Here is a 24922-nt window from a genome sequence, read left to right as displayed (position 1 = left end):
CAAATAACAATAGAACTTCATGCCAACTTAACCATAATTCAGTTTGAAAAGCAATAGAACGGATACAGTTAAAACAATTTATTTACTTACATTAATATTTATAAAACACCAATCTCAACCTGAGTAAACCACAAAAATAAAAAATAATTTAATTAAAAAAACAACAAGCCTAAAATTCTCCGATAATCGTCACTTTAACCAATTGAAACCAACAAACAAATATGTGAACATGACTTGTTTAGTAAATTATTAAAGTATTGCAAAATTGGAATCAAAAGTACAAAGCTAAAGTATATAAGCGAAACGAAACGAACTCACAATTTTGATAACGAAATAAACTGAAAAGTAAACCGATTCACACAACAAGGGTATACATAAAAAAAAATTATTGTGTTTTTATCAATCAATCTGACTGCGAGCCAGCTAAACAAATTAAATGTGAAAATTACTGCAACATAAATTTAACAATATTAAAGAATAAAACTTAAATGAACCACACAACAATTAACGCAAAAACAACCCATTTTTAAAATACCTACCCAACCAAATAAGAAAACCCGTAATATCCATAAAGTCTTTTATAACTTACTTTTATTTTATTTAATAATTAAATTTTAATTCTGTATTCGTTTTGAGAAGAATCATCCATTCTCAGCTTCTCTTATAGATAACAGAGCAGAGCAAAATTGAAGGCGATCATTGAACTAGGCAAAACAAACATAGGTTTAATAAAAGTAATTAAGATTTGATTAAGAGGTCTGCCAATCGCAACATAATTATTGCTCGAAGCCCAACGATCAGCATCAAAATACTTTCATTGTATGCTTATCGGAAACACACTGACACCGGAACAGACAGTTTAGAATACCACATACCATATAGCTAGTATTTACTCACACACAAACATATACAAACACAGCCATTCCTAGCAGACAGCAAAGTCAAATATAGTTATACACAAACATAACATTATAATTATTGGTGTAGTTCCCTAAGATTCAATAAATAAATAAAATTATTATACTTAAAATAGTCGATATTATCCCTAATATTGTGTATTTTCTAGCAGGCTATAACTATAATTATGATGACTATAGTACTAGACACTTACAGATAGTATATGGAAAATAGCGCAGTTGGTAAAGACACATTTACATAAAGCTCTGGATATCCATAGATCTAAGAAACACCCACTCACGAGCAGGTGTTTAGTAGAATAAGAAAAAATTAATTTTATAATTTTATCGAATCCTATTTTATGACATTCATTTCAAACTATTTATTTCGGTTACATAAATACACATTGAATCATAAACAATAAATGACATAACATTCAATTAATTAGTAAATTAGTAAAAGTCCCCAACCTCAACAAAAAGTGGACGTGTAATACAACCTATATTCATATAGTACTTTTAATAAAATTTATGAGAAGGGACCGAGCAAGAGACAAAGACGAAAATAAAAATATTTGGGTGATATTCTTGGCCTGAACCCTAACCAAAAGAATAAACAAATTGTGATGATAAACTTATTAAAGCAACCAAGAAAAAATAAAAAGAAGCAAAAATAAACACGAAAAATAAAGCTTAATGCAGAAAACGAAAATAAACTAAAAATTATAGTTTCACAAGTTTGAAAAATCTTGATAAACTAGTTCTTGACACAATAAAAAAAAAATGATCAAATTACGATATCTCGAAAACGCAACGTGTGCCTTATTCCGGCCTTAAGTTCAAATTAGTTTCAATAATGCATAATAATATATAAACTGTAAACATAAAAATAGGATATTATAAATAAAGGTGGTAACATAAAATCAACGGATGTTAGTGGAACCTATTCCGTTATCAATCAACATTTTTGTACATTCCAAATGACTGACGCCCAATGCAATGAATCTTGACAAGGAGTAGGAATGCTTACAATTGTATGGTGGGTTTTAGAATACTATTATATCTTTAGATTTAAGCAAGAGTAACGTAAATGCAAAAAACTCATATAATTTTTAAGGTTAGGGTACTCGTTAATCCATATTAAACTCATAAATAAAAAAAAAACAATGTTATCAATTGTTTTCGGGGTATACCATATATATACCTTTGCGAATTGATGGAAAGTATAGGAATAATATATATTTATTTATAGCCTCACAACGCACTTTTGTAGTCTGATATTAATATGTTTATTGATCATTATGAAGCTCATTATTGTAAATTGATGCGTTTGTTCAGATTTCATGATATCTTGAAAAATAAAAGAGTTTGCCATAAGAACTCTTTTTTCACAAAAATTGTTCATATGCTTAGGATCAAAAAGAAGCTTTTAATTGCCTGAAACAAAATGTAGGATTCATCAATACCATGTTAAAGAGAAAATTGTATCAAGCGTCATTTGACCATGGACTCATACCCTGAAGAAATACTAGATAAACATTTACAGATTTGTGTATCACATTGCACTTGGTGGCTGCTACGGCTAAACTTACTGTTACCGTTACTGTTACTTTTCTCCTAACTGGCGAGCCACAAGAGCCAACTGACAGCATGAGCAACCTGCCTTGAAAATAGCGTTGCAAGAGTAAACTTAAGAGAGGACGCACGTGAGTCCAGGACAAGTTTTGGCGTTAGCGTTGGCGTTTGACACGAAGACGCTTCGCTGTTGCCCGAAGATGTACGGAGCTCGCAACGAAGATGTTTGACTTACTTTGCTCTGCCGCTGCCAACGCCGAATACGCGGCTCGCTTTTTGCTTTTGCTTTTACCCAAGTTCTATTTCTAAGCACGCGAGATGTGTCCTGAACCCTCTGCGACATTCATATTTATACTTGTTCGAGGCAGCGACAAAATTAGTTTTTCAATGACTCGCGTGCCGCCAGGTTATCCTTATCTGAACTAGGGTGCCGCTAGCGACGACGAGTTCGACGCGTGTATACGTTAGAAGGAGCAAGTGCGCGGTTTCTAAAATCTTACTTTAGTGTCAACATGTTACATTGCTTTAGTTGTTGGCCACAAAGATCAATAGATCTTCAGGTCAAGTGGAAATATTAAATGTAACAAAATCAAGTATGTTCTGCACCCAACTACCCAACTTTGCAAGATCAGTTGTAACGTACTGTATGCCTTGTAATTGAAATGCCGTATGGAATATCTAAGCAGCAAACCTTTGATAAAACAATAATATATATTTACTTAACTTTTAAAAAACAATACAAATAAACTTATTGACCTCCAAAATGCTTGTGTTATAGTAAACCAAGCATATTATGTTCAGATCATGTTTAAAATAATGTTTAAAATTCGGTCTATTCTTACTCTTCGCACTCGATTTCATATATTGTTAAAATAATTCTTTCGCGATTTGTAGAAAAGTGATTCAGATTTTAAATATAATAATATAATAAAAATAATAAATATAAAGAGTATATAATACTCTTTATAATTTGTCTTGCAGTACATGTTTCAAGAAAAAACGTTAATGCAAGTTATAACTTATTTAGTATATATACATTCTTAATACTTTGTATTGGTTTGCAAATAATTTAAATAAAATATAATACAATATTTAGACCAACAAATGCACATTTCTCAAAGTTTAGCTAAAAAATAAAAAATTAAGATATTAGGCTCTATTTTATGGAGATAAATTAAATAGAAGACAATGTAAGATTATTTTCTAGTAATTATTGTTATTATCAATTAATCAAATCTATCTTTAAAATTTATTTTTCCTTTAAAAAAAGCAATCACGTTAAAATGTTCTAACAACTCTTCTAAAATATACATACTCTGAAAAATATATTTAAAGAATTAATCCATTGGAAATCAGATATTCAACACACATGTTTATTTTTGAATATCTGTAGGTTGTGTGTCAAAATTAATAAATAACCATGGATGACCAAATTGAAACTTAAATGGCAAGAACACTAAAAATTTTTAAATGTATACGTATTGGAGGAAGTACGCATGTAAAGTCGATGGCTTACATGATTTAAATAGTTAAATTTTTGAGATTAAAAGCTATTTTCAAAAAACCTCCTACTTTTCCAGTTGTTTGGAACAGATCCATCACCCTGGGTCCGAAAGAATTGCTACTGCGATCGGAAGCAAAGGTCGACGAGTGGCTGCTGTTGCAGTTCACCAGCGACCAGCAGTACATAGGCAAAGCCTACCAGCATCAAGAGCCGCCACACCGACCTCAAACGTAAGCGCAACCGGATACGAAGCTGAAAGCTTCAGAGCTTTAGCTGATCCCACAAAACAAGATTCCGTTACATATTTTAAAAATGGATGCGGCTGACTTTTGGCAGCAGGCCCGAGCGCCCTTTGCACTGCACACTGCTGCGACGGCATTGCACCAGCACCAGCACCAACATACGCAACAGCACCCGCACCCTTTGTCCAGCCAGCAGGAGCAGCATGCCAACCCTACAAATAACAATAACCACCTGCCATTAAATAGCAAATTGGAGCCGAACCAGGTGCAGCAACAAGAGCATCCGCAGCAGCAACAGACACATCAGCAGCAGCAGCAACAACAGCAGCAACAGCCACAGCAGAACATTGAAACTCAGCTCCTGCAGCAACATGTCGAACAGTGCTATAGCCACGAATCATTTGGAGGGCAGCAATCGGTGGCTACGGCACCAACGTCAACGCAGCTGAGCAACCATCATTTGTTATTTAACGCAGCCGCCGCGGCGGCCGCGGCAGCGCACCTCAAATCAACGGCATTAAATAACCATGCTCAAAATAATAGCACCAGCAGCAATGCTAATTCGACAGATCAGTTGGACAATCCACTGCCGCTTCCTATTCCCACGCTTAGCAACCACAATCTTAACAGCAGTGGCAATCTTGCAGTTAAAACCAAGCAAGAGCATGACCAACAGCAGCAGCAGCAGCCACAGCACTCCGAGGATCCCCGCCCGCAGCAATCCGAGCAGACATACAGTACTAGCTTTTACGCCGGCCCTTCTGAGCAGCGTTCACAACTTCACCAGCAGCAGCAGCAGCAGCAACCACACCAGCCACGCAGCCCACTGCTCACCAAAACGATATCCCAAGGTCAGCAATCGCCGCAACACTCGATAACTCCGTCTGGCGGTAGTTCAACACCCGATATAAAGTACAACAACGAAAAGTTGGCCAACGAAATCCAGGTACGTGCAATAAAATAAAAATAAGTAATTGTTGAATAAATTTTTCTTATTATTTTATGGAAGCTGTAAGTGCATAGAATATTTATTTAATTAGCAATATCTTACATATAACAAAATTTATTGAGTTTGTGTTCCCACCCGTCTATTCGACACTTTTTAGACGCTCGAACATTTTTGACTATACCTTTCTAGAGATTCGCCAGGTGGTTGATCTCCTTTCAAAGTATTTATTTTCTTTATGAAACCGTGCAGCTTGTAAAATCCACTTGTCAATATGTCCACATTTATATAACAAATATTTGATTAGTTTCAATATTGCACCCTTGGGCCGTCGATTTAAGTTGTGAGGTTTTTAAATCAGATTTAAAGTTAAATTGGTACGTTGACATCCAAAACGACTTTGGTATTTCTTCATCTTCTCTTTATACGCATCCTGGGGACCGTATGAAATAATACGCGTAGAACATATACTACGCTTATCTTTTAGTTTAATTGCTCAATCTATTTATTCTATGCAAATGGTCTATGTTGATTGAGTCCAGTTGTGTAACAATTACAAAATACTATCTAGCTAGACTCTAAAGATGGGTGTCTTTCCAGTAAGGCGGCGATCCACTCGCTGCATACAACACTCACTGGAAAACACAATTCTCGGATAAAGATCTTTAGCCATTGTCGAAGTTATGCTAGTAGAATAAAAGAGCTTTCTTATAATAGTTTCTTTCGTATTTCAGTAAATTGTAGAAGTAATATTTACATAGTCCAAAAAGTGAGCCTCTATTAATAAGAAATCCTGGTACTTAATAAGAAACAAGCACGAGCTAATCAATTTTGTGATAGTGTGATTAGGAGTTATTTGGCTATTTTAATACACGACCGACTTACAACTGAACCCCGATGCATTTTGTTGGTTTAGAGTATAATTTCTCTTAGGTAATGCCACACTGCAAAAGAGACAGTTAAAAGCAAGCTTGAAAGAGAATAAGTCTCATAAATTTCCCATTCATATATATATATATATGCATCCACATAAATATTCTACCCCTTCCGCTTGTGTTTAGAACTTAAAAGCTCAACAAACTGGTTCTCCGCTTGAAGTGAAAACGTCAAAGGGGTAGTCTCAAAACTGCTGCTAAATATAAAGTGAATGGAATAAAGCTTTTTTCCTGTGCGTCAATTTTCGCCCTCCATTAAAAAACTTCCAGACATTTAATTATGAGTGGAGCTGGCATTCGTAAGGCTCAGTCAGTTGGGTTGAAGAGAGTTGAAATTGGTCTAGAATTTTTCTTTTTCTTTAACGGTTCAACCAAGGTGGATATTCTCATGGTGACTTCCCCTTTCTAAACAAATTTTCAATTAATCTCACACACACATAAATACATATACATGATGAACGAGGGGTGAGAGAGTAAAAGAGAGCGTTAAAGAGAGAGAGAGGGAGAGAGAGGGATATTAAAAGAGGGAGAAGAAATGAAAGGGACAAAAAAATCTTATCGCTTGCTAGGTTTTTAGGTGTCTTTTTCCTCAAGTAACCCCAATCCATAAACGTAAGCGTTCGACTCCCGTTAGCGTTGGCTATTTCCCCTTCTTTGTTTCCGTATATATGTATATATACAATAAATATATATATGTATAATGCGTATGTATGTGTGTGTATATGTGGATGGGGTGGAATTTAATCTGTGGGTTGTTTTTGGTGGGTGAGTGAGTGCTAGTTTAGTTTTATACCACTACACAATATACATATACAACGCACACACTAACACAAACGTTATTCCTGTTCTTGCTTCGGACGTTTACGCTGTCCGCTGCTACTTCTATTTTTGCGTTGCTTTTCCACGCCGCATTCAGTGAGAAAAAGAGAGAGCGTTTTGTTTTCTTCTCGTTCTTTATGTGTGTTTTTTTTTCATGAATGTAACTCGCGCATAATTTCTTGAAGAAAACAATAATAGTACGGCCACACTCCTACAGACACATATGCCGATGCCAACGAGTTAGAAGGAGAAGCACAACTTGACGCTAGAAACAGAGCCAGAGCAGAGCCGCTGGCGTCGACGACTACGACAGAATAAGACGTTGGGCTGCTATCCCGTTTACAGATAAGGCGAAGCGTCTGCCGGCAGAAGTTCAAAGGACATCGGGCCGTCAGGTTGTGTGCGACTCCGCGTGCTACAGTGAAATACTAAATTTACGCTTAGCGTAATATGTAGAAACTTAATAATAAAAAGGCACACGCGACCCAAGTGGTATTGAACGCTACACATCTTAAAAACCAAAAAAAAAGTGGCGTAGGTTGCCATAATCGGAAAGTTTAGTGCTCCACGAATCGCTGCCGTCAATTGTGCAACTCGTACAACAGCCTTAGCCGGGTCTAGGCCTTGGTGCATTCGATACAAATACCAAATACAAATACACATATACATTCATATATGCGTACATGCATACACAAACATATGGGCAGGCATGTTTATAAACAGAGATATATATCCATTAAAAAACATCTACTCATGCACATATGCCCAAACACCCACATAGATACATACGTTATCTCGGTAGAAACAGTAAACAAACAAATAATTTGACAAGGACACCGCAAGAGCTGTTGGTGCTGGTTCATTTAAGGATTCGGTATTTTTTTTACTTCCACTTACCTACGACATGCGTATATAATAACCCAATGCGAGCCGACTCGCATATTAATTTGTCACTGTCTGGCTATAGCATGTGTACATACATGTGTATGATATTTTTATATATATATCTAAGAACAATCAACACAAATTATATAACTAAAATAAACGCGAACTTAAATAAACGCGCGAAACAACTAATAAAGAATTATTAAAATAACTGTTCTTCGTTCCGTTTTCTTTGATTTTCATCCGACTTGATCTCCTTTTAAAAATGACTCTTGACTGTGAAAAGGAGCACGATGTAATTTTATTTTCAATTGAAAATCTGTCAAAATTCACTAACCCTACGAATTATTTTTCTTTTCTTGATCTTGGCTTTTTTTGATTTGCTTATAAGTTTCTCTCACTTACTTTCATTTCGTTTGTGCCACCCCATTGACCTAACTTTCGCATTAGCTAAGGGGGAAACACGTATAACCTACATTCACTAATGGAAATTGCCTCAACATCGACAAAATTTGCATCTTTAATGATTAAGATGTGTAACATATGTAGATAGGTAGAGTGTAGCTAGTATCTGGTTAGGCTTGCAGTAAATATACGCAAATATCACTTCAAACACTTTTTAAAACGTCGAACACGTTTCGATATTTTTAATAACCCTTTAAAAATGTATTGTACATAAATATTTATTAAATCAAAAAAAAAATTTTTAAGGTACCTCATGGTATATAAATTAATTGATTTATATTTCAGATTTAACTTTTTAAATAAAATTGTACTTATATACTTATAAATATATCTTATATTTATTCAGTTGGGACCCTTACATATATAGAATCGCAAATAATTGGCAAATATACTTGTAATTTGAATACTTGATAGCTTAAATAGCTTGATAAAAACATTTTTAAATCAAGTTTTATAAGCTTTAAATGTGATTTGTTAGGAGCAAGTGATATTTATAATGAAACTCAAGAATTCGATTTAAAGCTTCCCCATAATCTGCTTTATCAGTTTTCATGCCAGTTGAAAGGCATCTAATCTATCAACTAACAATTATTAATAAATTAAAAAATGGATTTTAAGCATTTGCGGGATTTTCTTATTCATCTGAATTTGTATTTCCTTATTTATTTCAGATTTAGTTTTGTGTGAGCAAAGATTAATAAATAATTACAAAAAAAACACATAGTACTAATTATTATAAAGTACCATATCTAATTTTTGTAAGCCGACTAACCGATCGTTTGCCGCCTGGCAAATGTAGAAACGCACGTAATGTTTTTTGTTTTAAACCAATTATATAAAAAGTAATTAATTTTAAAACTTATCTTCGTCGATTTTGTTGTTTTTAATTATGCTTCGTTATATAGTAGCGTTAATTTCAACAAATCTGAAGAGAAATATTTCTAATATCTACTGTTGGCGCAGTATACTGCGCAGAACTGCTGGCATATCACCAACTGTGTCTGCTGGAGATTTATGGAATACTCTTGAAAGATAAAAAGAAGCAGACCTGTTTCGATCATCAATATATATATAAATTTAATAATTATTATTATTTTTTAATTTAATTTTAGTTTTGCAACTCTACGATAATTGTAAATATTGTTACAGAGCATACTGAAAATGTTGTTTATGTATGCTTTATGTTAGCATATGTTACCATATGCTGATAAAAATTAAAAATGTTTATAGATTATGAAATATGAAACAGGTCTACTTATATTGAGTAATGATATTATTGAAGTATTCTTTTTTTAAAATGAATCTGTTTGAAATTAAAATTATTCTAACAAATATTTGTTCATTGAATTCCATTCTGATTGTACCATTGCAGCTTCAGCTCTCCAGGTCCAGTAGCGCAGCAGCGATCAGTGAACGTACCCTTGAAGAATGTTGGTCAACCCTGCAACGAGTGAGTTGGCATCTCTTCCGTTGTGTATAGTACTCTTCCACGTTGAAGACACAAAATATCACATGTACATGCACATCTTTCCATACATACATACTTACATACATATATAACTACTTTAAGCACATGAGATAAAATTGAAAAACGTATCAACCCGAGAGCATGATTTCTAAAGACTTCCAACTTTTTGCTGAGCGTACTTGTTTTTATTATTTCGTCTGTAAATATAAATTTAATTCATAGAATAAGTAGAAAATAGTCTTCTTGATAATTGGGTTGGTGTTTCCAAAACTACAACTCTGAACCGGTGACTTCCAAACGATGACTGAACCGGCGAACTTTGTCTGAAAGGAACCTGCACAACTATATAAATATTACAATTTTAGGGATTCTAGCTTTATAATACAGACAATTGTTGGCTTTCTTTTTATTAGAAACCATTAACAAGGAAACATTTCATCGCAACTTCGTGAAGAAGACGTGAATACATATTAAAATATATGTGTTTACACGTGATGATTGAAAACAAAAACATTCAGACTTATACATACATACCCCTTATACACCCGCACATACATACACAAACAAGTTATTTATTAATTATTTTAAGTTGCAATTCTTAAATCAAGGCATAATGCCATTATACTAAGTCATCGATTAGCGTAGAATTAATCGAACGCTTTGATCCGTTATCATTTGGACATCAGACACTGTATGATGGACTTAGACAAGTTCTTAATGCGTAATGTACTTATTGATCAATAAATATAATTTTTGTAAATGCATTTAATTTTTTTGATTTGGTTTGTTTGGTTTTTATTGTTTTTCTTAATCTTTGATACATCAGCGGTAAGATTGTATTTTGAATCAAAAGACAAGCCACACAAGCCTCCTTCACACACACACAACATAGATATATTTGTTATTTATTATATACATATGTATGTGCAAATACATCAGTGAGTCAGTGATATGTATATGAAGCTCCCAAATCTTTAAATATCTTTGAGATCTATACGTTAATACAAGCAGTTCGGGAAATTCCACACGCAAGTGAGGAAAAATCGCGAAAAAAGCTTCTTTGAAACGTTTTTGTTTACCATCCGATCGGCCTCAAATTAATTTTCAAAGATATTTGTTCAAATTCATTGGAGGGGTGTTTCGCACTTATTGGATAATCCATCCCTCCTTGGTAGAAATGGGGGTCAAAGATTTGGTGGGTGACGTTTCGCCCTCAAATTCGTTTGTATGTTTGTAAGTTGTTTGTTTACCGTCCGATCAGTTTCAGAATCATTTTCAAAGCGATTATTATATACGGGCCACGGGCAAGGCCGGGTTATACCCGGCTAGTATATATATATATATATATATATATATAAGATATGTATTTACTTAAAAAAATCGAACTTGTATTTTTCTGCTTGTTACATGAATTTGAATTTGTCCTTTGATGTGTACAGAATTTGCATCAAATCCAAATTACACCCACATTTTTTTTATAAAAACGGACCCTCACGTGACGAGTGTTGTGGGAAGGGTGTTAAGGCGACATCCCAAGATAATTTAAAATTCTTAGCAAAAACAAAATCCGTTTTGCCACACCAACAGAAACGCATGCAGACATTTATGCATATAAACAGACATATGTACATACTTACAGACAAACAGAGATATATATACATATGTACATACACATACATACATACACACAGTATTTATATGTGTATTTAGTAAAGCTCATGAAGATGTCGAAGGACGCACAGACATGTTAAAGGAACGAATAACCTGTGTGCGTCTGTGTGTAAGTGTGTGGTATGTCTGGGATTGTTCCACCCTCGCGGTTCATACAAATTCGAAGAAAAACAAGAGTAGATGCACACACATTTTGTTTCGTTCACCCCCTCAGCCAAGCAACATTTTTTGCAACCATTTTCATTTTGCTCGCCTTCGACCACTGTCGTTTTTTTTGTTCGTTCTTTTTCTATTAGCAGCGGCATACGGTTACCGTTACCCCCTGCCGTCGTTCTTCCCCTATAGGGTGTACCATATCTTACCCTCAAACTACTCACACACTCACACAGCTCACTGGTAGGCAGCACACACAGACACCGTAGAAGGAGGACGAGGCCAACAGTAGATATTCATTGGCGCAGAGACCCCTCTGCCATCCATCCCTCATGCGTGTGTTGAAGAATTAGAAAAAACGATACTGCAAAACAGAACAGAGAAAGAGAGCGGTTAAAAATGTGCAAAAGAAATTTAAAAAAAGTATATGTATGTAGTTTTTACATACATATGTATGTAGTGTAGAACCTAAGTACAAATATGCTTATGCACATACACAGTACACAGTACAGAGTAATATAATGCACATATTAAACTAAAATTGGTGGTACACATTTTGTAGTAGATAATAATATACATGTTTCAATTGTTTTAGTTGATCCACAGCTAATCTCTTGGTCGATCTACAAGAGTTTCAAATATTAGACTTCATAATTTGAAGATACTCACAGCACTCGGTCTTGAATTACTTAGATTTGTATGTATCAGACAAGCAGTATACTATTAATCAAAGCAACTTCCGCATTTGGGATTATAAAAGCATTAGAAATAAAGTTATGTACATGGTATTTTCAATATATCGTCAAAAACCTGATATGAGGAGCTTTTTCTAGATAGATTAGATATTCGGTTACGTCGAAAATCTTGTAATTATTTTAAAAGTTTATGTTTTATCAAAATGTTGATGCATTTATTTATATGAATATTTATGTACATAATATATTCTTATATGCTTAATAATTGGTACATATCTATGTAGTATATGTACACTTTTAAGGTTTCTGTGTTCGGCTAGTCGTACTTCCCCTGTACAACGACAATCTACTGACCCTCGTCCACTTCACATTCCATATTCGCATTCCTCTTAACCCCTCTACGCACTCATACACACTTGTACACGGCCGTCCTATTATCGCACTCTCATTTGCCGACGATTCGCAGAACTGCCGTTGGCTGGCTAGTGGCTGGACAGCGCTGTCCGTAGTACTCGCCATTTTTATGCGATGCAAAGGACGAAGGAGCGAAGGAGCCGGACTGGGACCTGTGTCATGGCTGCGCTCGCCAAATGAATAAAAACTGCAGTGGCAAAGAGTCTCGGACAAATGACGAGCGGCAGCAGCGAATCGGCGGGAGTGCAAACAAACTGTTGGCGACCAACCAACCAGAGAACACCGCACGCGGGTTGTCTGACTGCCTGCCTGCCTGGTTGCCCGGTTGCCTGTGTATGCTTTACCATCGCCATCGTCCTCTTGCTTATACTCCGGTCGCACCTACGACCATATTTCTTGTGGATTTTTAAGGTGTATTATCGGTATTGGAGTATGAGTTTTTGTTGGTTGCTCACACGTAACTAGATAAACTTGGGTACTCTCCTAAATTTTCCTAATTTTTAAAGACATATTTATGCCCTTAAAACTTCTCGAACGTCGAAGTTCTTCAATAATCATTCATATTATTACAGTTACAGTACAAACAGTTGTATATATAGAGATAAAGAAGTTTAAGAAGTGCAACACATGTTTAATATCTAGTATTTGCCTAAAATAATTTTGCATTTAATGCATTTAATAAAATTAATTTCTGATATACCTTTTACCTAAAACCTTCATAAAAACTTGCAATCAAAGGTCTCAGTTAAAAAAAAAACAAAAGAACTGAGTAAAACACTGCTTTGGTATCAACATTTTATCTAAGAACCTTATAGATTTGTAACTTGGAACACATCTGTGACAGCATACGAAAAAAAATGTATATGTTGTTTTACGCATCTTATCAGAAAGTTTCCATCTAAACCTATAAAAGTATCGCCCGAGGAAACCGAAGGTCTTCTGTTACTTTATGAGTCTTGAATTTTTTTGATTATTGTTGCTTGTGAGCACTAAACGGTCACAATAAATTTTATAAAAATCAGCAGAAAGTTTTTTTTGGCTTGATCCAAAATGCCCATTTACTTATACACAATTATTAATTCGCTTGCATAGGGTATTGTTATTTTTACGCAAAATGTGATACGCAGCAGAAATTCACAAATTATGAACTTAATTATTATTATCTTCATCTGAGTAAGCTCCTACACGGATCACCGTTTAATATAGCTTACATTGGAGCAACACAAGACAAAAAATAGATCATTTCATATATGTCTGTAAGAGCATTTAATCTTCGGCAGTACAATTAATATCCATATAGTAGATATGTCTCGTTCTGACTTTTATCTGCTTACAAAAAATTAAAATAAACATCTGAGTAAGCTCCTACACGGATCACCGTTTTATATAGCTTACATTGGAGCAAGACAAGACAAAAAATAGATCATCTTATATATGTCTGTAAGAGCATTTAATCTTCGACAGTCCAATTAATATTCATATAATAGATATGTCTCGTTCTGGCTTTTATCTGTTTATACAAAAAATTTAAAAAAAAAACAAACATCGAGAAGTGTTTTGCTGACTTGTTTTCGTCTTGTACGACATGCAACTATACACATTTTTATAATAAGATTCAACAAAAAAATTGGTTAAAAAAAGAAGTAAGAAAAAAAGAATGCTAATAGTTGTGGAAAAGCTTCTTAACAATCTATAAATGACCCTAGAAAGAAAGACGCGACAGCAGTTTGTGCGTGAAGGTAGTAGCTGAAAGTCGATATATTCTTCCCAACTCACAATTAAATATTATGTGCACATACATATACACACTCACAAATCAGCGCTTAACCTTGACAATAGTTACAAAATTAAGTAGACACCCAAAACATTCTGCAAAATATGCATCTAAATTTTGAAATATTGTTAACCAAAGTGACAATCGCAAGTGTCCAGAGTAAAAACAGACGCATGACTATGTGCATTCTCTTGATATACATATTTTTTAAATACATATAGGTCCTACATACGAAACGATTTCATACCAATGCGTATGAGTATACTACAATAGTCGCTGCAAAACAGGATTGATCGCTTGTAACCGATATGTTCGTCCAATTTCATTTTCCAGCTTTTCATGCACAAGAGCGCCATGCAGCAAATCCAACAACAGATTCCTCGTGTCGGACTGGGAGCGCACGGCGTGGCCAGCACGGCTAGCATGGGCAGCGGTACAACGCCTGGCGCAGAAACAAAGCCACACCAGTGCCAGCAGTGCATGAAGAGCTTTTCCAGCAACCATCAACTTGTGCAGCACATACGCGTCCACACTGGCGAGAAGCCCTATAAATGCTCCTACTGTGATCGTAGATTTAAGCAGCTATCCCACGTACAGCAGCACACGCGACTGCACACCGGTAAGTACTAGTAGTACCAACAATTAAAAAAATTATCTTCGGGGGTTTAGGGGAAAATGCACAAATGTTTTACAATCAGAATACAACGTTCTAAAGCTTATATAATGTTTTTTAACCATTCTTTAATAAGCCGCTCTCATACCAAGCTATATAATACTAGAACAAATTGAGCGGCGTTGCTCATCTCGAGTCTCAAGTCTAATAAAATTGATGATAAAATAAATTGACGAAGATTTAAAATGGCAGCGAAAATAAGAATTCCCGCGTCACCTCATTACAACTCTCATTAGAAAAGCAAGAGTAAGAAGAAAGGGTCCATTCTTTAATAAGCCGCTCTCATACCAAGCTATATAATACTAGAACAAATTGAGCGGCGTTGCTCATCTCGAGTCTCAAGTCTAATAAAATTGATGATAAAATAAATTGACGAAGATTTAAAATGGCAGCGAAAATAAGAATTCCCGCGTCACCTCATTACAACTCTCATTAGAAAAGCAAGAGTAAGAAGAAAGGGTCCTCGTTAGTGCCAGGCTAAAAGACACAAATTCCCGCGCCGATACATACGTTAACAAAAACACACATATATGCACTATGTTTATAGGCCCCACATGGGAAATACGTTCGTGATTAACTTTGGTGTTTATTGTCTAATCATAATGCAATGAATTCGCAATGCTCCCACTTTAGTTTTAAAAATTTTGGAGGGAACGGTATACACCTTATCGGTGTATACTTTAAAGGAGCCAATTCCTTTTATCTAGCGCCTATAAGTAGTTTCTGAGTTATTCCTTAACAACCATAATATTAAACAAATAAATTGAACTATTTTAACGTATGTAAAGAAGAAAATATATTTTGAATTTCAAGTCTTTATCTTTTGTAGATTCCGAAATCTACACGTTTACTCAGTCGAACAACGGACGAACGGACAGGTGGGCCGACGGACATTGTACTCTACACATTTAATTAAAGTAATACAAGATTTTAAGATATTCAGGGCTTAATTTTATTTTAAAATAGCTTGTAAACAGGAAAACCAAATGAAATAGGTTGAGCTCGGATCCCAAAAGTTAAACAGAAGTAACCATAGGATATTGTTTCTGGTCCTTCATCTTCTGGTTAAGCAATACAGCAAATATACTCATTTTTGGCTTCCAATACTTTCCACTACCTCAATAATGAAAGCATACATAAATTAAAAGGAACATCCACAGCTGAGACATTAAAGGTCTGTGTTCATATCTTAAGTATTTAGCCGCCTCATACACAATTCCCAACCAATTTCTACATTTTTCTAATTACAATTTGCGCTTTCTCTGGTACAAGCTTGATTTCATATTATGTGCTTATTACTTATATTTTTTCTTCACTGCTAGTCCTCGTAATTACAAAGCTGATGAAATTGTTCAGTACTCTTGGACAAATTTAAACGCCCCTAAAACAGTTGCAATGTGGGACGAATTCATGTTTAGCGACATTAATATTCTAGACCGAAATTCAAAATTACAATTACTAAGGCAAACAAATATTTGTTAGGTGCCTTGGCTTTTTAACCTCCCAACATATCCGAGCTTGGCTAAAAAGTCAGACTGCCAATCGATATTTGTCCATTGCATTAAAGCGGGTCTCATTTTTGATTATTTCATAATCTTATAGTACAAAGATTTAGACAATTTAAAAATTTAATTTAATTGTGTTTTGTTTACCACGAAACTGGGTGCAGAGTATCCTTTTGTCGTTAACTGTCAAATAAAGCATATCTAACTGTTTTTACACATTGTACGAACAACACTATATAATTTTTTGATTTTACTTAATCTTTTATTAAAAATACCGACAAATATTTTCTCTACACTGCAACTATATCGGCTCTAGAATGCCACAACGCCCAGAGCACTTTCATAGCCACTGTTATCGCCCATTTAGCTTTTTCTCTTTCACCCGCTCTTTCTGTACGTCACTCGACATTCTCAGTTGAGGGCTACTCTGCATTGCATTTCCAGCGACCATGGTCCAGAGTACAGCAAATATTTTCTTTTCTGAATACAGACTCGTCAAATCTAGGAGTTCCAATGACAAAATGATAAAATGACAAAATGACAATGATAATTAAATAAACTTTGAGTGCTTTTCGTCGCGACTTTTTCGGTCGACGCCAGCTGCGACTACAGTGAAATAAAAATACCTATGGGAACAGTAATAGCAATATAATTCAGGATCGGAATGGGAATAGGGATGGACTAGCCGTCGGAAATTATTCAACGTCATTAGCCGCATTGAAAGCGATGATTTTTTTTTACATAAGATCTCACATTGTTTCCCAGCGTCTTCCGTTTAGTTGAAGCAAATTATATTCACACCTGATTGAAACATTACAATTACAATTTTTTTGTTGTTTTTTTTTTTCAGTTTTTATGCTTAGTTTCTTGTTTCTTTTAGCATTCATTTCCCTTCTTTTCTTAATGCTCAAATGCTGAAAAAAAACCAAATACGCTTTAATTAAAAACCAGTTTGCACCCTGCAACCGAAAACGGCATCGTCAATGAAAGCAAAGCGACGACCTTCAGCTAGATATGTATGAGGAGTTGGTATTCCCGGTTCGGGCCTGGTGTTGGGCTTAGATTTGGCTTTGGTTTCGGTTTGGGCTTTGGTAATTAGACAATGCAATGCTAACGGCCCGTTGTCGCGCAGCGATCTAAGAGGCTAAACAGCATCAGCATCAGCATCAGGACCAGCGTCAACATCAACAACTCAGATAATGAAGAGGCTATTAGGCAGCCGGCCACGGCCCCTCTCACTTGTCCACTCCGTTCGCTATATAAGCAAAAGCCGCAGAAGGCAAGCTTCTAGGCGGCAGTCACGGAATTCCATTGCAAGCACGTATTCACGCGGCCCTTTGCATACTTTAAGGCTCTTTAAGTGGTTGTTCAAATAGAAAGGGCGGCATCGTGCTGCTAGGTGTAAAGAGTTGCTGCTGTGGCTACCAGTGTTGCCAACGTTCGCTGCAAAAAATTAGCTAAAGCCAATTTGAAAGCAGCTAAAAAAAATGTCGAGGTCGTACGTAGTATTAGAGCTGGCTGCTTTTAACAGTTCGACAGGTTAACTTGCTTGTTTGGGCAATTCATTCAAAATTTGCCTTCTGTTTTTACGTAAATACGTGCGATTTTAGGTTAAATAATTTTGTAGGTACAAAATGTTTTTGTATAGTTAGTCACACTTTTTTAAATGCATTGCATGAAGTCAGCATCACTCAGGTTATTACCCGAAGCTCTTGTTTATATTGTGTCCTACTATTTTACAGATTGAATCCATTAGCAACAAACAGGGTAGTTATTGACATGCCACATAATAAAAATAAAGTGAACGCTAAAATACATGCTGCCAAATAAGTCCCACTGCATTGGGCGTCAACTATTTTTCGCAAAAGCTAAAAAATATCCAGAAGGCACTCGATAATATCAACATTTTCTGGCTAACGACCACTCAACAGTCAAATTTAGCTAGAAAATAGCTGTATTGGCAACACTTGTGGCAACTGCCGCCGACATCGGGCAACGCAATTCCGAACGGGTTATTGTCGCTACTATTGGAGTTGGGGGGCTCCAAGGCATTCAGTGTGCTCGCGACCGCAGTTTCATCTAAAAGACTGCACTTTGTTGCTATTTATTTGCATTTACTAGTAGGTGTCGCTTCCAAGCAAAGTGACTCTAAGTAGCTTAAATGGTTTAGTCCTTTTGGCGTTGCCAACTATCCGTACTACACCGTTTTTGACCGTTCCGCGCTACTGACCTTCCACTTTTTCTTTTAATTGCGCGTTCAAATGAAATTAATTTTCTTGCAAATCTGAAACACGTAATTGCTGCATAGCTCCAACTTTCGAAAGGCTTACCATTTAAGAGACTTGCCCAACGAAAAGATGCAACGACGCGATGCGTTGCGACCCTGAAAGGATTCCCACTGACTGTCGCTGTCTGCGACATCATTTTCTAGCGCTCTCTTTTAATCTTGTTAAAATGAAGTCAATCAGTCAATTACAGCTCTGTGCCGTATACTGCACGTTTAAGACGTTAAAGTATTCAAGTGTCTGAGAGTGTTACAACACCCGCATCCCCAACGCAAAGTGTTTAATTATGGAAACATTTAAGATCTTATACCTTGTTTTAGGGCTATGCCTAGATGATATTTGGCCACTTAGGTTCTGTATTCAGCAGACCTTTTAGTCTGTCACATTCGGCTGACCATTATTGCTTTTAGTTTCAGTTGGATGTCTATACTTTTAAAATTTTTCAGATATACGCAAAAGACTGAAGTGTGTATCTATTGAGATATGCTTCTAAATCATTTCTTTGCAACCCTTTTCAAATGGATATTGTATATTATTCTGTATTATGGAAACGCTCTTCATATAAACACGCATGTAGCCACCAGCATCTCCTCCAACTCCTAACGAGCATAATTAGCAAATGGAATCGATTGCGTGAGTTGCGCTGACTCGCTAGCTAGCCAGATTGTAGCATGTGAACCGCCAGCCGGTCGCCAGCTCCAACCAGCAGCATAATGGAATTATCCTTTCATATGTTTCGCCAAGTTTTCCATAACGGTTTTAATTATATTTGGGGTATTATGAACTCAATCTCGCAAAACTTATTTAAAATAAAAATTGCGTGAGAGTTGGAACGTATGTATATCTTAAATTGTTTTTATAACTGGAGTATAGATTATTTTCAAACTAAATGAATATCTCTAGTTCAAACTAAATGTTGAAAATTTGCAGGAGAGCGACCGTACAAATGTCACTTACCGGACTGCGGTAGAGCTTTCATACAGCTTTCCAACCTGCAGCAGCACTTGCGAAACCACGATGCCCAGGTGGAGCGAGCCAAGAACCGGCCCTTTCATTGTAATATTTGCGGCAAGGGCTTCGCGACAGAGTCCAGCCTGCGCACGCACACATCCAAGGTGAGTACCGTTTGGAAGTTTAAAGCGATGTCTATCGTGTTAAGCATCGACCAGCACCCGCACCGTTGTTTAGTTTCAAGCCTAAAATACAAACACAAAAAACAAACAAATAACAGAACTTCAAACTCAAATCGCTCATTTCTTTTGTGTTTCTGCCCTCTGCTAAACGCACTTCCATTGCCATCAATTCTTTTAATGCACGCACCAAATGCAAACTGGCATCTCATGACAACCCATATCGCCTCACCTCAGGAGCTACAGCTGCATCTTGGTGTCTTGCAGCAGCATGCGGCACTTATTGGTGGGCCCAATGCGACGTCATGTCCGGTATGCCACAAGCTCTTTCTCGGCACCGAGGCGCTATTGGACCACATGAAGCATGTCCACAAAGAAAAGTCGCCGACGCCAAGCGAACCACGTAAGAAATCACACATAAAAGGATTTTCATTTCATTAGGTATCACATTCAATCATATTTTCTCTTCACAGCTGCTCAATTCGGTGATAGTATCCATAGTGGCAGCGGCAACGGTGGTGCTGGGCCCGGTTCGCTAGCAGCGCAATGCGCGTCCGAATTAAGCTGCGCCCAACCATCGACAACCAGCGGATCCAGCCTGAATGACAGCTACCTCGGCAAACGTAGAACTGCGAACCACCCTTGCCCCGTATGCGGCAAGCACTACGTCAACGAGGGATCCTTACGCAAGCACTTGGCTTGTCATGCCGAAACCTCCCAGCTGACAAGCAGTCTGCGCATGTGGCCATGTTCCGTCTGTCAGGCAGTCTTCACGCACGAAAACGGTAAGTTAACGGCTGTGTGGTCCGACTGAGTGACCGACTAACTGATGTACAGCTCAAACGAAAATGACTCGTCTTTGGAAAACTCATTCCTAGCAAGTAAGAGTGCTCTAGTCTGGAATACCCAACTAGAAGATACCTTTAGCCTTCTTCTACCTTCTTCTATCAAATATTATGGCATTAGTTGTTCTCATCTCTTGTTCTCTCTCCTGGTCGGACTTGACCTTATTTTCAAAGCTCTACATAGAAACTGAATAAATAGGCAAAACATCTATTTTAATAGTACCATCCTCAACTTTGGCGAAAAACGGTTATATTCAACTGTTAACCGTTCGATCGGCTTGAAATTGATGTCTAACACCTCAAGCAAAAAGCTTTTATAGTTATGACAAGAGCTTAAATTACTCAGATTAGTTTATTTAACAATACAATTCATCTGATTATTTTTTGTGTTTCAGGTCTTCTTACCCATATGGACCATATGCGCATGGATCCCAAACATCAGTTTGCGGCGCAATACGTTCTGGTATGTACACTCGCGCTGGCTAATTTCAGTATTTATGATATTAATCTATATGTATAAGAAAGTTTTTACGCAACTAAGTGACTAAGTGACTGGTTGGTTATGAAAGGACAATCCAAACCGTTAGAGCTAGGTAGCTGAACCATCCTATAATAATTTTTCATACGGCCTTATTCAAACAAATTTACAAATATGTGATTTTTTTGGATCGTTTTCAAACCCATTTATCCATATACATACACATAAATACATACATGTATGTATGCATGAATTCTTATATATATAAATATATGCATGCATACATATATGTTTGTGTGCATATCTGCATAAACATGTATGGATGTTTGTATACATATATATGTATGCATGTTTGTTTGTATATATGTAAACATACATACATACACCCGCATACATACACACTCACACAGATAAGATCAGGGCTAAAAAATAAATACATTTCTAAATTGTTATTATTTGACAGTTAATTGACACTCTACAGCCTGAATGGTGCCGTATGGAATATACCAAACATTCTGCTCTTAAAAAAGAAGTAGTAAAATTAATATCCGTATACACTAATGGACGTGGAGACGGCTGACACATAGCTCGTCCATTGTCACAATGCTAACACAAACGGTGTATACCCTTCAACGAAGTGATAAGAGTATATTGATTTTATGCAATCTCTGTCTTGCCCTCGGTCCGTCTGAATCCATATGAATGTAATAATTTTTGACAACTGGCGGCATGGCAAATTGAGCTAGAATTATCATAATCGAAATGAAATAAAATATACAATTATTTTAAATTACAACGCATTTTGAATTTTTTGTTTCAGTCTCGAGCGGCGGCAGAGCAACGCGAACGCGAATCCCTATTAGCAGCAACATTAGCTGCTTCTTCAACGAGTAGCGGGGTCAGAGAGACTGCAAGTATGCTACCGTTGGGAGTAAACCCGGGCGGCTCTAACTCATTGTGTCCCTCGCCATCAGCGAACTCGGAGTGTTCGTCGAATGGACGCCTGTCCTCGTCATCCGCATCAGATCAGGAACAGGATCAGGGATTAAGTGAAAATGAGAATAGCAGTCACAACAATAATAATAGCAGCGTTAACAACAATAATAATATCATTAACAATAATAATAACAACTGTAGTTCAAATAAAATCAATTTGAACGAGTTGAGACTGCCCAGTTCCAGCCAGTACAGTATGGATGCCGAGCTGCATGCTAACAGAATGTCCTTAATGGCAGCTGCATCAGCCGCTGCTGCGGCAGTGGCGGCCTCAGCTGGCTCAAGGTCACACGATGGCACCATAGACGCAGCATCTACCGGACCGGGCAGCGCGGTAGTCCAGGCGGCCGTTGTCAACCTGGCTGCCGCCATGCGCATGAACAATCCGACAAATCACCAACAACAGGTAAGACTTTTAAACGGATCGGCTACAACCCAGAGCTTCAATTAATTCTCCTTTTGCTACTTTTAGCCTGGCGAGCACCAGCTGCACCAGCAAAACCATCAGCAACAGGCGCAGCATCAGCACCAACACCCTCACCATCAACAACAGCTGCCCCATCTGCCATTATTGTCTCCCCTCGGCAACCAACAGACGCATCCTAGCAATAATAACACTCGGCGATCTCCGACTATAAACGTTCCAAGCATACAAATGCAGACAGACACATCGTCCGTCATGATGAGCATGATGCGCGGCTCTTTGGATTCTGGTTTGGGTGGCATGCATCAAATGGAAGCACTTCATCATCAACACCACCAAGCGTCCAATTACTCACAGCACGCAGTGACACCCAGTTCGCAGCAGGCTTCGTCACATCCTCAACATACCCACCATCCTGAGACGGCACTGCGAATGCATCAACAAGCCGAGGCGATATTGCGCTCCCATACTGAGGCCGCTTTTCGTCTGGCTGCCTCGGTGGCCGCTACGAATGGTGGCAACGCTAACTCGACGTCTACCAGCACAATAAAAAGCGAATCCTCAGCACATCAACAGCGGCAGATCAATGGCAGTGAACTGCACTCATCGCCGCATCGTTTCCAATCGAACGCGAACCAAACACCGCACCCCCACCCGCAACCGCACCCGCAATCACTACAGGAGCAACAACCGAATTCACACAACTCATGAAGTCTAAGCGAATTTACACAGTACCAGAAGACACATCGCTATCCTCAACGGGAACACCAGCATTAATTTTGGCGTCACGTATTTCTCCCTGTATCATCAGCACCCAGTACAACGAACTGAATCCGGATCTGTGTCGTTGCTGTGATTTTCGTATAGAGTCCACTAATGACTCTCTGGGAGATAAGTACATCAGAAAGAGACTAAAAATAGTAAAAACATAAATTTACTCATCTATGGGAAAATATGTGTACTTTTTTATGTGTATCTGCTTATGTGCTTTATCTGCAAGTCAGTAAAAAAATGCACATGTATTGTATATACATAGAACATACTTTAGTCTACATACCAACAAAAACACCATGTACAATATATTATTGTACGCATGTACTTAAAATACCGCATATTTTAAGTGAAATCTAAACTAAAGTTCACAAAATACTTAAGAGCTAAATGTCGGTGTTTAATACACACATATAAAAAACCGAACAATTATATTTTAATGAGTTGTAATTCTAGAAGTTTATACTGGGTACCGGACTAGATTTCCCAAACCGGACCCATATAGTATACTTTCCATAGGGAAAGTGTATTTTTAAATAACTTCTGGGTTTATTGTTACTTATCGATTACTGGAAACAAGATTGATCTGCGCATAATATAAATTTAGAAATTCTCTGAGAACGTATTTTCTGATATTCCGAACTGAAAGGGTAGGGAAACCTTTTTACATTTCAAACGCTGGAAAATCTATGATTACGAAGTGAAAATTTACCGTTAGTTTTATTTGATATGCTCATATTTTTGAATAGTTGCAATATACACCATTCGCTTAAAAGTTCTTTATTAATATATCATATTTTATTTTGATTTTTTAAAGGGTATATCATTTTTTAATGAGGTAAAGGAGGTAAAAATCTTTTATCTTCGACATTTCAATTATTTTCTTTTGCTTTAGGTAATCTTTTGTGACGAAATGAAGTTTAATCCCGCATTTTTTGCGTTTCCAAATACTAGGATTAACAGCACATGGTATATAAATGTACTAGAAAATAGCCTCTTAACATTTTTGTAGGAAAATAGGGAGTAATAAGCAGGATACTGTGCCCTGTGACTCAAGTCGGCAAACTGAAACGTTCTTAGTAATATGTTCCGTTAATTAAATAGACTGGAAGAATAGAGAATGTTTGGGGCACATTTAATTGAAAACATTACGCCGAAAACACCAACGACTCAGTTCTAGACGTTATGCTTTGTCCTTCAATTCGTACTTACAGATTTTTCTAATGTTATACTTAAAAATCAATTTTTTAGGTGTCGTATAGTTAGGTAAGGAGTGTATATGTATTCAGAAAAAGTTATATTTACACTACGAAGCTTTCCATTTTTTTTATATTATTGTACTAAAAAAAGAAGAACGTTCAATAAGATTTCCA

At 36.7% G+C, this 24922-nt stretch overlaps 1 protein-coding gene across 5 annotated transcripts; it reads left to right on the top strand.

Moving 5' to 3' along the window:
* Positions 1–1726: 1726 nt before the first annotated feature.
* Positions 1727–24164, top strand: dati (datilografo). 5 transcript variants are annotated; one of them, XM_064681430.1, is made up of 10 exons: positions 1727–1935; positions 4052–5163; positions 9640–9741; positions 14776–15061; positions 19836–20020; positions 20273–20438; positions 20509–20820; positions 21276–21343; positions 22179–22760; positions 22827–24164. In XM_064681430.1, exons 2-10 carry the CDS (start codon positions 4288–4290, stop codon positions 23487–23489), a joined length of 3240 nt encoding a protein of 1079 aa, XP_064537500.1. In that variant the 5' UTR covers positions 1727–1935; positions 4052–4287; the 3' UTR covers positions 23490–24164. The 5 variants fall into 5 exon arrangements, with proteins under 5 accessions (XP_064537500.1, XP_064537502.1, XP_064537501.1 ...); XM_064681432.1 differs by having other exon boundaries at positions 1728–1935; positions 9640–9717; positions 20303–20438; XM_064681431.1 differs by having other exon boundaries at positions 1729–1935; positions 9640–9717.
* Positions 24165–24922: the final 758 nt, after the last annotated feature.

This window comes from Drosophila montana, unplaced genomic scaffold (assembly GCF_035044405.1).
Source record: "Drosophila montana isolate Dmon_TW-CO22-7 unplaced genomic scaffold, ASM3504440v1 contig_2397_1, whole genome shotgun sequence".
NCBI classification, from domain to species: domain Eukaryota; kingdom Metazoa; phylum Arthropoda; class Insecta; order Diptera; family Drosophilidae; genus Drosophila; species Drosophila montana.
The sequence above is the reverse complement of the archived record's forward strand: the minus strand, read 5'-3'. Positions and strand labels throughout refer to the sequence as shown.